This window comes from Epinephelus fuscoguttatus, linkage group LG12 (assembly GCF_011397635.1).
Source record: "Epinephelus fuscoguttatus linkage group LG12, E.fuscoguttatus.final_Chr_v1".
Taxonomy (NCBI): domain Eukaryota; kingdom Metazoa; phylum Chordata; class Actinopteri; order Perciformes; family Serranidae; genus Epinephelus; species Epinephelus fuscoguttatus.
This window is the reverse complement of record NC_064763.1, coordinates 13,321,049-13,334,757: the sequence shown is the minus strand read 5'-3', so window position 1 is coordinate 13,334,757 and position 13,709 is coordinate 13,321,049. Positions and strand designations below refer to the sequence as shown.

General features: G+C 42.8%; 1 protein-coding gene across 5 annotated transcripts in view; it reads left to right on the top strand.

Moving 5' to 3' along the window:
- The window catches only part of ncam1a (neural cell adhesion molecule 1a), a 422,624-nt gene that overhangs the window by 396,212 nt on the left and 12,703 nt on the right, over positions 1–13,709 (top strand). For 3 of the 5 annotated variants that reach the window (XM_049593047.1, XM_049593044.1, XM_049593043.1), the window contains 3 exons: positions 3,298–3,505; positions 6,362–6,478; positions 7,316–7,768. In XM_049593047.1, coding sequence (XP_049449004.1) covers positions 3,298–3,505; positions 6,362–6,478; positions 7,316–7,768 — 778 coding nt within the window. The remainder of the gene's footprint in view (positions 1–3,297; positions 3,506–6,361; positions 6,479–7,315; positions 7,769–13,709) is intronic. The other 2 variants (XM_049593046.1, XM_049593045.1) reach the window with 1 other exon arrangement.

Sequence of the window (13,709 nt, the reverse complement as noted above, 5' to 3'; positions counted from 1 at the left end):
GACAGTTTAGAGAGACTTGTAGCTACTATCTTTACTGCTTTCAGCAGAGCCTCGCTAACCTACGTAAGAGGGACTTTAATCTTAGTGAAAAGCCGTTATGTCTCATTGAGTTCTGAAAAGACTGTCTGAAGGGACATTTTAAAGCTGGCTCTGCACCCGGTTCCACCTTCATGTCCTTTCATGGGACAACATCAAGGTGGCCACTTTGAAAAGCAAACTGCCCAGCACTACTCAAAGGCTCAAAAGGCACCCAGCAGCACGATATGGGTAAGTTGAAAAAGATTCAGCTTTATGCAAATGTCCTCTGACGTACAGGAGCAACAATTTGGTGACAACATCCAGTTCCCTCATTAAACAGAAAGAGTTGTTTTTCACCCCACTTAGCTATGTAAAAGCACTTCAAACATAAGGACAGTCATGGTCAGTGGCTTCCCAATTCTTGATAATATAACTTAAATCAGTTCCTGGAACTTGAATTAGAAAAATGTTGCATCAAAGAATGATGCCAGGGAAATAAACTACTTGACCGTGCACCGGCACAGTGGCAAAAAGAAAAAATAACCACTCAATCAGAGCTGAGCATGCAAGTGACGTGCTCAGTGCAGACAAGCCTGCAAGATAAGATTCTGCATGCTAATAGTACTTCTCCTGATGTGATTGTATACAACCAAACGTGTCAGGGTCATTCGTTATTTTGGGGTCAATGCACATCCATCATGCACTGTGAGTCAGTAAGTAAGCATTGTGGTGCAAATGTATTTTTCCTGTTTGAAGTATTGTGGTAAGTAGCTCGTGGCTCGTGCTTGTGAAGTGAAAATCTTACTGCATGTTTAAATGTTTTTGGAAGTTCAGTCTCTTGTCATGATGATTTTTTCAGTGTAGCACGACTAAATCATTGAACAGCAGAACTTGTGCTGATGGAAACAGTGGACAGCACAAGTTTTGCCGCTCTTATATATATATATATATATATATATATATATATATGTATATATATATATATATATATATATATATATATATGTATATATATATATATATATATGTATATATATATATACATATTAAGTGACTGACTGATGTCACCCAAACATTGCATGCATTCTGTGTTCTCCTCAAAGAGTCCTCAGGTGATATTGCTCTCTGCCAATATGCACTCACAGGTTGCATGCTGAGATGAAAACATGGCTACCATTCATTAGTCCAGGTTTGTTCATCAAATGCCAAAACAAATGATGAGAGCAACGAAAGCCGTTGTTGAAATGCAAAGCTGCAAAGCCCGAGCTGCCTCGGGCCTCCAAATCCTGTTTATTCCATCCTGTCTATAAACTGCGTGTGCATTTGTTTATGTGGAATAATCTGAGGGAGAAAATAACCTGCATTTGCACTTTGCCCTCGAAGTGGAATTATAAATGTGATGACAGCTTGCATATGTTGAGATAAACTGCTACTCAGATAACTCTTTTTGACCTTTACATTTCCTAAGAAAGTTTATAGAAAGATTGATTGGTACTAAGAGAAATCCATGAAAGCTGTTAGTTTGGTTGAAGGATGTATAAGAGTGGAGGTGGAGGGCTGGCCTATGAACCACATCTCTTATATAACCTTCAAAGAAAAAAAATCTATGTTGAGTTTTGTTATTCTGTGATTCAATCTCTGCTAATAGGCTCTAATTATAATTTATGTCTGTTCCAGAGGTGTGCCTCTGACAATCTAGGGTAAGAAAACTGATGCTTGCAAGAGGATGCTTGCTTCATCTTTCCTAATGTGAAGCATATAGAGATAGTGCAGAATGTGAAAACTGATTATCATTGGCCATTGGTTTTTGTTATTTGATCCAAGGCTAAGAAATCTTAAGGTTATGTATAATCTGTGGATTGTGATACGTAGTATCTCAACCCGTTCTCATTCCAAAGTCATCAGATACCATTGCTTTGTCAGTGATTTTGGCATCAGACACCTAATGCCAAAATCACATTTTGTGGTGGATTGATATGATGCTGTCACTTTGAAATGCTGCCAGTTAAGATGTAATATAAGAAGCTGGAAAGTCCATATCGGGATAATACTGCCACTAGGTCATTGATTTCCACGTCAGACACAGGCAAAAAACAGGCATCCTTTTACAGCAGTATTATACGCCATCAGGCCAAGTCAGTTAATAATACCACCTGACATCATCACTTTGAAACGCCACCGTACAAAAATGCATTGGGGTGGTGGATGGGTCCAACAGACCCAGGACTTTCATATGGGAGGTCAGTGTTTGCTTCCTCTATGAATGTAGAGCCAAACCATGATGTTTTTTTCTAAACCTAACCACATGCTTTTGCTGACGTTGGTTGCGGCATCCTGAAACTTCAACAGCAGACGCAGAAGGATGCCTCACACGTAATACTGTATGTAGACATGAAAGGCCACTGACAAAGCGGCGATATGTGATGGCTTTGGATGAGGACATTTTGAGTGTTTACATTATATGCTGCTGCGTTAATGTTCGATCACTGAACCAGAGAAACCTTAAAGTTGAGAAATATTGAAGTCTTCCATTGCCTTTTTTGTGGCAGGAAGTCAGAGTTTGCAACTTGTTAGTCCTCTCTACAATGAATCAGGGATTGAACAATTTTCATTTTTTAAAAGACTGGTTAATTATCCACATTATTGATATCAGAGATATTAATTTTTAAGTCATAACCATCTCAAAACATGTCACGTGCCGATTGTGAAAGTGAAATGGAACAACATGGCCTTGAAGGGCTATACTGTAATATGATATTTGGTTTGTATATAGTACACCACTTCTTGTTAAAGAAATGAATATAGAACCCTAGATGTTTTGCAGATCTAGTTTGTCCTCACATACTGATTTAGATTGTGATGTGTGTGTGTTTTTTTTTCCTTCTTTAGAAGTTCTGTGATTGTGTGTGAAATTGAACGCCTCAAGTGTGTCGGCCTTGATGATTTTCAAGAGTAAATATCAAGTAGCTATAATGAAAGTGGAGATGAGGCTTTTATTGTGTTTCAGCATATTAGCTTCCTGGTGGCTCTGGTGTGATTCGTCTTTAAATTCCCTCTGAAAGAACGACACACTTGAGGTCTTGACAACTGAAACCTGAAGCGCTGTATTAAAAGCTTGACTGCATTCCTCATCGTCTCTCTCCCCTCTCTCTTTCTAACTTTCTCTCCATCCCCTCTCCCTCATGTTAAACCCTCTCCTCTCTCCTAACTCCTCTTCTCCCCCTCTTCCTCCTGCCTGTTTTGCTTGCGTATCCCCTCTCCATGTCCTTGCTCCTGCAGATGCCATGGACGGGGGCTCAGGCCTGGGCACCGGCGCCATCGTAGGCATCCTCATTGTTGTCTTCTTCCTGCTGTTGGTGGGCGTGGACGTCACCTGCTACTTCCTCAACAAGTGTGGACTCCTCATGTGCATTGCTGTGAACTTCTGTGGAAAGGCCGGGCCGGGTGCTAAGAGCAAGGACATTGAGGAGGGCAAGGCGGCATTCACGTAAGTGGAAATCACCTTTGCCTGGTTACTACACGTTATTCATAATTTATTGTTTTAAGCTGCACCTATCAAGGTTTTTACAAAAAGTTTTGATAGAATTAAACTGATGGCCCCACAGGGAATGATCACTGACTCTCTGTTCACAATGAGACAGTGTAGTTTCAAAGGCTGTTAGCATTATAGCTCCTTTTAAACTGTTAATTCTTGGATGAACAGTATATTAATGACTATCACGCAAGTAATCAACATGCAGAAAGTTAAAGGGGAACACCCCCTAAATTAATCATTTCAATGTTATTTTCATGACCTAGGAAAGTTAAATCAGTGTTTGTGAACATGAGCTACTCTCTCTCAAAGCCAGAAACCAGAGAAGTCTATAAGCTGTGATGTCATAGTGCAAGAAAGTTTCTGGTTCCAACCTGGGATGAGGGTTTCGAACCTGGGGGTAGGGGAGTCCTTCAGTGTGGAGTTTGCATGTTCTCCCTGTGTCAGCGTGGGTTTCCTCCAGGTACTCCAGCTTTCTCCCACAGTCCAAAGACATGCAGGTTAATTGGTGACTCTAAATTGTCCGTAGGTGTGAATGTGAGTGTGAATGGTTGTCTGTCTCTACATGTCAGCCCTGTGATAGTCTGGGACCTCCATGTTGCCCTGCCGTCTTTACTAGGAAATGGCGGCGCACCAAGCTTCAGAGAGCCAAAGATGAGAACCGGTGGACGGGTGGACAGGTGGACAGGTGTCAGATCTGTGCAGAGCACCAGAAAAAAAAAGCACCAACACATCATGGACAGTATGATAATAACATCCAAAACACAAGTTAAACTCTCAGCAGAGAGTGGTTGCTCGTGGTCACTCCCTCACATCTATGTCTGAGCATCTAGTGCAGTCAGGCTCCATCTGATGGGCCACATATATCAACATGCAGCGTGTGAATGCATGGCACATGTAAATATACTTTTTATCACAGCTCAAGCTGTCTTTTGCTGGAAAACTGGAAAAGTGTTAAAATTCACAGATTGAAATGACATATGTGGACTTAGTTATTTCTCTCAGTGGAGCTGCAGGACGGAGTCCGGAACAAATTTCCCTACGGGGACATTTAATTATATCTCATCTTATCATCAATCTTATCTTATCTAATCCATCTTATCTTATCCTACTTCTGAAAACAGCATGCCAGCAAACATTAACAGTAAATTATTCAGAACTGTGTTTTACAGATTACCCCTGTGAACGTCTAATCACGTCACAATTCATTTATTGAATGTTCGCCTTTGTTTGATCAAAAATTCTATTCAGTATAATAAACATTCTCCCACTGTACCAGCTGGGAACTTCACAACAACAAATCATATATTTCAACTAAACAGCTCACATGAAACAGATTTATTGAGGGTGAATGATGACATGTACGGAGCTGATATTTGGCACCTGAGATCTAAACGTGTCACTCCCAGCAAGCAAGCCCTTTAAAGCTCGGCACAATCAGAGAGCGGCATGATGATAACAGATAAGCCCCCAGGGGAAAGCTACAATCAGAGCCTGCAGGTGGCTGCAGGTGGAGGATGATCAAATGTTGGAATGAGAGAATAAGAAACAGTGTTTGATGGCTTAAAGGACTATACGGATGCTTTTACATGTTTTAGCCTCAGATTTTGTGAAACATTGCTGCTGATCACCAAAATGTTCCTTTCAGAAGACTCTCCTGTTACTGATCCTGGGTGGGGTAGGACTGACGTTTTACAGAGGCAGACTGGGTCACTGTATGTGGGACACATCAAGTTGCCTGCATGGCCTAGTACAGTAGGACATGCCCTTGTGGAATCTGCTGATTTTAACAGATCAATAGCTACTGCACGACAGTTAGTGGAGTAGTCGTAATAAAACTCCTTCCACTGCAAAAAATACGCCCCAAAGCTCCAGTCTGAAACACCTCGTCTACTACGACCGACAACACAACAACGTGAAGCTCCAGGAAATACACCCCACCAAAAGTGAGCCCTCCTCAGCCGTCGACGTCGGCTGTAGCACTACTCTGGCTTGACAGCCAAAACTGGATTTTAATCGTGGACAGCTGCAGCTACAGAGAAGTAATGAAGCTTGAGGGTGGATATGTGGTGGATGAAATGTTGCTCTTTAAGGCAGAGCCTGGGAAAATACCGGTCACAGGCAACTAAAGACCGCCACATAAAAAAAACAGCTATCTAGCCTTAGCTACTTTTAGTGATGATCACATTGACATTCCCACAGAGGCACACATCTGAATTTTAGGGAGATATGCAATTACCAGTTTTATTCTTTTATTTTTTTTACTCGGTATATTACTTTTCTGTACAACAGGCCTCCTTCTAATGTCTAAGCCCATTTCCCACTGCACAAAAACCCACAAACACCCGCTAACATCTGGCTTTTGTATGTACTGGGAAAGGTTACAATTGGCATTTGCACTTGAGTGGAATGATTCTGCAGTAGTCACAGGTATTTATTGGCTCCAGCTCCAACTGGCAATGATGTGCCACCACAAAATTTAGTCCATCTATGCCCAAGTGGCACTCCAACATTGTTACAAATTAGTCTTCACCGAGCTTGAACAAGAGACTGAATGAGTAAGAGAACCACCCGAACATTTCACCGGCCTCCATGCTGCTTTCTACTGTTTATTAACCTGTTTTCTGACCTGTCTGTGACGTCAAACATGACACACCAATAAAAAAAAAATCAACTAAAAAAATAAATAGAAAGGCATGCTCATCTGCTGCAGAGCCGTGTACATGGCTCTAGTCTACTGGCAATGGGAAAGGAGTCAAAGCCTATATAGCAGGTTTTCCCATGTTTGTTTGTGTCACCTTCTCACAACAGGAAAGATGAGTCCAAGGAGCCCATTGTTGAGGTGAGAACAGAGGAAGAACACACCCCAAACCAAGAAGGAGGTGGTCCCACTGAGCCCAACGAGACCACGCCTTTGACAGGACCTGAGTGAGTATGGAACAGGACCACTTCCCTTGTCTAGGGGTGTCCCACACTTAAACCTATCTGCATGGTATCTTGAACGAGAGGTGGATTAGGAATGTAATGCTGGTCAGGCTCAAATTTTGAGAAACAGCGCTGTCGTAAGGTCAGCTGTTCACACCAGAGGGTAGTGTTGACACGGTGTAATCCCGTGGATTTAATGCCCCTTTTGCACACTGTCTGGGTGGACATGCGTTGAAACCCATGATGAACTGCTTATACTGTACAGTAAAAGACTATTAGTCACAGATTTATACCAGCTCAACATTCAACAAGCCCCGGGTCTGCAAGTGTAGGTCTGTATGCATGACTACTAAACCATAACAGCAATATGAGCTGCAAAGTTGTTTTTGCATAGCTCTGGAGCTGAATAAAGAAACAAACAGCACCAATGTTGAGCTCTCACAGATAGTCCTTAGTGGGGCTGCACAGCCACTTAACCCCTTCAGACCCATTAGACCAAAAACAAACCCTGCTTTTTCCTTTATTATTAAAAGCATATTAGCATCCTAATCCTGAAACTCCCACATTCTTTCTGTTGTTTATTGTTGTATTATTTTTGTTCACCCCTCCACAAATATTTTGTTGCTAACATTTTGACTGTGTAGATTTTACTTTTTCACTGCAGCACAGTAGCACTCACTCTGCCTTGTTTATGCCCTGACCTGCACTCTCCCTCTGCCCCTTTATTTCTCTTGTTGTTCTTTTTCTTTCTGTCCTTCACTTCTCTGGTGGCTCTACGTCTGTCCACTCCTCACTCCTCCCTCTCCTCCCTTGTTTATCCTGCCCCTCCCCACCAAACAGGCCTGCCGCTGCAGACACCACCTCCACAGTGGTAAACTTGCTCCCCTCCACTGCCACTAACTCAGTTGCTGAGAGCTTTAGCACGGCGCAGAGCAGTCCTGCTAGTGAGAGCACCACGCTAACCACCAGCGCCTCCAGCCCAACCAAAGCTGCCCCTGCCAAGTCCCCCCCCAAAAACAGTCCTGCTGCCCAGTCCAGTTTGCTTAATGCTAACACCCAATCTGATGTTGGGCCCCTGGTCGACCTGAGCGACACCCCTAAAGTTCCCAACCCAGCACCCCCTGTCTCAGAGCCAATCAGCCCACCCTCTGCTAGTGCTGACGGGCCAAAGAGCCAGCGTGACCCAGTCAAAGCCCCTGACAGCACCCTGAGTAAGGACTTACAAGTAGACGGCCCGGCCAAGGAGGCACCCAGTGCTCTGTGCACAGACTCGTCCACACCAGCCCAAAATGAGTATGAACACTTCCATACCCCCATTCCTCACCTCACGTCATTTCTGCTCTGGTGGCATCCCAATAGCCCACAAGTGTGCCATTTTTAAAGGAAAATCCCACTCAATACAGACACAGTGGTTAAGGTGACAGATGGCGAGGATCCCAGATCCTAGTTTTACACCTGTCAGGAACAGTCGGCAACTTTTAGGTTGGAAAGCATATTTTCAGGATATTAGGTTGTGTCTAAGTACAGCAGGTCTCACAACAGGTTGGCAGAGGCTAGAAATAGGCATCATGGCAGGGTGTACAATTTCTCCATTAGCATTTACTATGGCGATCGAAGTAATCATCAGGGCTTCCAAATGGGTGGTAGGTGGGGAGAGACGGCAGAACGGGTTGCATCTTCCACCAGTTAGGGCTTACATGGATGACATGACACTGGTGACCACAATAATGCCATGTACAAAGAGGCTACTAGAGAAGGTAAATAAGAACCTCAAGTGGGCCAGCATGAAAATCAAGCCTAGTAAATCTAGAAGCATCTCGATATGTAGAGGGAAGTTAAGTGATATGAAGTTTGTCATAGATGATGAGGAAATCCCAACAATGAGGGAAAAGTCAGTAAAGAGCTTAGGTAGGTGGTACAATGTAGAGTTGAATGATGAGGAACAGGTGGTGAAATTTAGAAAAGATGTGGCTGAAGGATTGGATAGAATTGATAAATCAGGACTTCCAGGAAAGTTGAAGTTGTGGTGTTTGCAATGTGGGCTATATCCTAGGTTAATGTGGCCATTGTCAGTTTATGAAATTCCAATATCTGTTGTGGAGAGAATTGAAAGGTCGGTTAGCTCCTATATTAGGAAGTGGTTGGGGGCTCCTAGGTGCCTAAGTAGTGTTGCGTTGTATGGAAAAGGGATACTTCAGCTGCCAGTATCTAGTTTAACAGAGGAATTTAAATGTACCAAGGTCAGGACAGAGCTCTTGTTATCTGGGAGTAAGGACGTGGTAGTTAGGAGTGTGGTTCCAAATCCAACCAAGGGGAGGAAGTGGAACCCAAGATCGGCAGTTCAGGAGGCAGAGGCAGCTCTTAGGCATGTAGAGATTGTAGGTAATGTTCAGTTTGGCCGGGGAGGCCTGGGGCTTGGCTCAGGCAAACCGGTATGGAATAAAGCAGGTCTCAAAGATAAAAGAAAGCTGGTTGTGGAACAGATACGTAGACAGGAGGAGACATTAAGGGGTGCAAAGGTAGTGGCCTAGGCTAAGCAGGGACAGTGGTTAAATTTGGAAAGTGTAGAGAAGAGGAAGCTTAGTTGGAGGGACCTGTGGAGTATGGAGGAGAATCGTATTAGATTCCTGGTAGGGGCTACATACGATGTGTTACCAACCCTCCAGAACCTAAAACTTGGGTAAATGGGGACCCATCATGCCCATTGTGTTCAGGTACCACAACCTTAAAGCATATTTTGTCAGGCTGTAAAGTTAGCTTGTCACAAGGCTGGTATACATGGCAACATAACCAGGTGTTGAAAAGTTTAGCTGCAGGCATCGAAGGGGAACGAAGACGGGTAAATTCAGAAGGTGTTAAGAATAGGAGTTTAGCAATTCAGTTTGTCTGTGAGGGGGAGAAATACAGAAGGGATAAGTTAGTCAGGAGGCAAGGGTGTGGCCGCCTAGAAGGTGCTTGTGATTGGGAAATGCAAGTAGATTTAGGGGGAAAGCTTGTTGTTCCCCAGGAAATAGTTTGTATCAGGCAGAGGCCTGACATAGTGTTGTGGTCAGTGAGTCAACAGATAGTTTATTTCATTGAGCTGACAGTGGAATAGATCCACCGATCAGTCCTCTCAGGAGAAAATCCATAAAGAGGAAGGGTATTTAAGTGTGGGAGTGGCCTATTTGAATCCCTTTTGTTTGAGACCATGCTGCAAAGTGAGTGTGTTTGCTGATCCTGTGAGTTTATCTATCTCCTTTAACTTTATTGTAGTTATGCTATGAAGCGTGTGAAATAGAGTACGGTGAATGTGCTAGGAAAGGTAGTATCGGCACTGTCTCTACCTGGAGCTCGCATGAACGGAGCCTGGGTTTCTTGAAGGTGGCAGTGCTGTTTGGGCTGAGAAAGCCATGCATAAGTAAAGTAAAGGAGGTTGTTGGGTTGGTGCAGGGAGTAGTGAGACCTGGCATTAGGGGAGTGTCTCTGGGATGCTGGAGATCACTGTCTAGCCTCCTGGAGGTGTCGTGGGACCAACTAGACGAAACACTGGTGAAAGGAGGTTCGCACTTGATGACCCCAAAGACATGTTAGTTATCACTGCTCACTGGTCTGTATTTAAGCCTTGCCATAATAGCTTATCCTAGGGCTTAGGAGGTTATTCACTGAGTGCTGATCCTTTCTCTAGAGCACAAACTTCTTGCGTTTATTTGAAAAAATTTACTTAAGAATTCACAAGCTTTTGATTGTTTTGTGACAGTACTTGGTCATAAGTAAGACAAAAGCCCCTTTCACACTGCCAGTTCAAGGTAGGAATATTGCACGGTTATGCCACCTCACAGTTATGTATGTAAGATTTGAAGGCGGAATGAGGGACAGAGTGGTCTCACCTTTAATGGGAGGTAGTAACAGCGTTGAAACAGTCTCTGTATTAACAGGACAGCTGGCAGGATGGGATCATGGGTGGCATGGGTGTGATGTTTTGACGACATGTTGTTCATGCAACTCACCATGGACAATGTAAAAAGCAGCTGATAGCAGTTAGCGGCTAACTCAAAGAAGAAAAACAGCTGCTAAAAATGTTCATATGAAATTTGGGAACTCGTTACCCTCCCAGCACAGGACGAGATCAGCCGGCATGTAACAGAGATCAGCAGTCATGTTATGCCTAAATCCCACATTAAACATCAATGCCATCACGCCTCTTTCAGTTCCCCCGATGCCGCCATGTTATTTAAAATCGCAAACTGGAGCAGAATGGTGCCACCATCCTTTGGTTCTGTGTAAAACTGCAAAGGTGGCATAAAGAAGGGACCTAGTAGTGGCCCTATAATGCAGTCCCTGTATAAAAAGGGCCAAAGTTTGATTATGGTGCAGTCAAAAGGTTTTGGAAATGGTTAAGGACAAATTGTGCAGCTGAATGACAGAAACAGTAGAATTGACTGGCCTTGCATTAATTTTACACAAAACTGAAAAGCTTACCTGCACACAAAAACGGGCGGCTGAGAACCTCAAACAATGGTTGATGTTAGGGAGAAAAAAAAAAAAAAAAAAAGCAAAATGTGTTAATCTCCAAGACTTTAATCAGTGCTTCTAAGTACCGCTGCCTTTCAGTAGATTTTGACGATGTTGCCGATGAAAATATTTTGGCTGTGGGCTTGTACCAGTTTTTAGTTGTATATATTGTAGAAGAAGATCCAGAGGCAAAGATACTGACGTCTCAGCCAACAACAGCCTCATTAAACCTGAAAGAAATGCAGCCAGAAATCCTGTTGCATTTTGAAAAGGAAGCATAGTTATGATTTTAGACATGCCTCAGTTTTCAAGGCTGGTTAAGCAAAATTGGGTACACCAAACAAAGTTATTTGCAACTCAGGCTGAATGGTGGTATTTTTCTTTTAAGAATGCCAGATCTTGGCCATGCAGTTAAATGGCACAGGAATACAATACATTGGGATGCCACCAGTGCGTGCCTGTCTCCATTCACCCACCACCTCCACCCTCCACCTCTTTGTTTGCTCACTCAATGGAGTCAACCTTTCTTCTGCCATGCAGCTTCTTTGTATTTCACCCAAATGATCTCTGTGATGACTCAGCTGCTGCATGTGGCTGAAAGATGCATTTCCTTAACACACCTTGTTCACACTCCAGGTCTTTCAGCAATGCTTGAATGAGTCCTAGCACCAGCCGTTCATGAATATAAGCAAGAACTCTAATATAGAGAACATTCAAAGCATAAAGGCTGTTATTTTGGTAGTTTAAGTTTTTAAGTTTGAGTTTATTCACTTTATTAATCCCCCTGAGGGGATATTCAATGTTGTTGCAGTGATCATTCACTGCAACAACAACTGCAGTGATCATTCACTGCAGAAAGATCTAATATAGAGAACATTCAAAGCATAAAGGCTGTTATTTTGGTAGCTGCAGTGATCATTCACTGCAGAAAGATCTAATATAGAGAACATTCAAAGCATAAAGGCTGTTATTTTGGTAGCTGCAGTGATCATTCACTGCAGAAAGATTATAGTCACCTAAATTAATCATTAAGATCAGGGAACACTCTGACATTGCTAAAAGAAAAGAAGTCAAATAGGGCAAGAAACAAGAGCAGTCAGATCAACAAACCCCATGGTTAGCCAAACAACAAAAAATGAAGGTCAATTTTGAAAATTCACCGAAACTGCAATCATCCAACAGTATTTACGGACCATTTTCCTGCTTGCTTCCTGCCACTCACGAAGTCTCCCTGTGCAATGAGGGATAATGTCCAACAACATGTGTACCATCACTTTGGTTTTGAAAATTTTAAAAGACATTTACACAGAGGAACAATGCACATCTAATATTCTATTTATATAGCATTTTTTTCCATGCAGTGGTCAAAGCTGTAGCCTAGCCGAAGAAAAAAACACATTGAAGTTTATCTAATTTTGGTGGCGCAACAAAAGCAGTGAAGAATCATAATGCTGTTTTATTTGTGGATAGAGCCTCTAAATATCTGTTGTATATGAGCAAAAAGAAGAGATATGTCGACTTCTTTGTTACAGATGACCTCAGCCTATGGCGATGGCTCAGGTAATTCAGTACCTAAGATGCAGACTAAGTAATCTGGGAAGCATTAATAAACTCATACTATTATCTCATACAGTAATCTTGTGATGTCTTTAAACATTAACTTGGCATGGATTGATCAAGCTTTAATTCTGACAGGGAAATTTCCAAAGAAACACACACAACTTTTTATCACACAGAAGTGCGGCTCATTTATGCTCCCTTTACGTTCAAAAATAGATACGTTAGTTTCAAACATTGTAAACGTCCTTGCCCTCACACTTCCATACTTCAAAGAACTAGTGGCGTCGAAGGCCCCCTGCTGCATTGCCGGACATCGCCGAATCTCGACCAAAAAGTTGCACAAGAACATGTCGCAAAGACTACATCCAACGGCCAACCAGTGCATATGTTCTGCACCTGCGTGAGAGGAAATAACTCTCCACACCAGCAGTCAATGGTAGTCTGTATTTATTATTCAAAGAGGGAAACCGGAGGACTGTCTTGATGCTAGTTACCCAGTTAGCACATGAGCAACACAATCCGATGTTGAAAAAACAGAGCACAAACCACCAGGAAAAGTTTCAAGAGCTCAATGGCCAAAGAAAACTAATCTTACCTTACGTAACAAGTTTGTTTCGGTCACACCCTCTCGACTTTAGCTCTTTGTTTACTTTCCTCATTTCTGTTTCATTTCTTGTGCGCTGAGCTGAACTGCCAATCAGAGTGATTTCATTAACCAACGGGCTCCACTGACGCCGCTTCAACATACTGAATTGGGACCAAGAAGGGGCAACAGTGTGGGACACACTGCACCAACTAGGGTTACAGATGCTCACTGATGGTCTGAAATTGACTGCCAGCTGACTGTTGGCTTGGTCTGTCAGGGCCTTTAAACCGAAGCAGTGCTGTAGCTGGTGATGGTCTGTGCCGCCATCACATACATCCCAACATGTGGATGGAGAATTCTTTTCACTATTTTCACTATTTTCAATATATATCATTATTATTACTGATTCACTCCGTTCCACCATTATTTAAATATCTTCATCTAAATATCTCCCTTGACCTGCATTACACTGCCTCCATGATCTCCAGTGGCACTGCTGCATTTCGTCCATATACGTAACTCTCAGAAAATGTGCACAAATATGGACAAAATGAACGCAGAGTACAGACAGAGGGCTCTGTCCATCTCCGGATC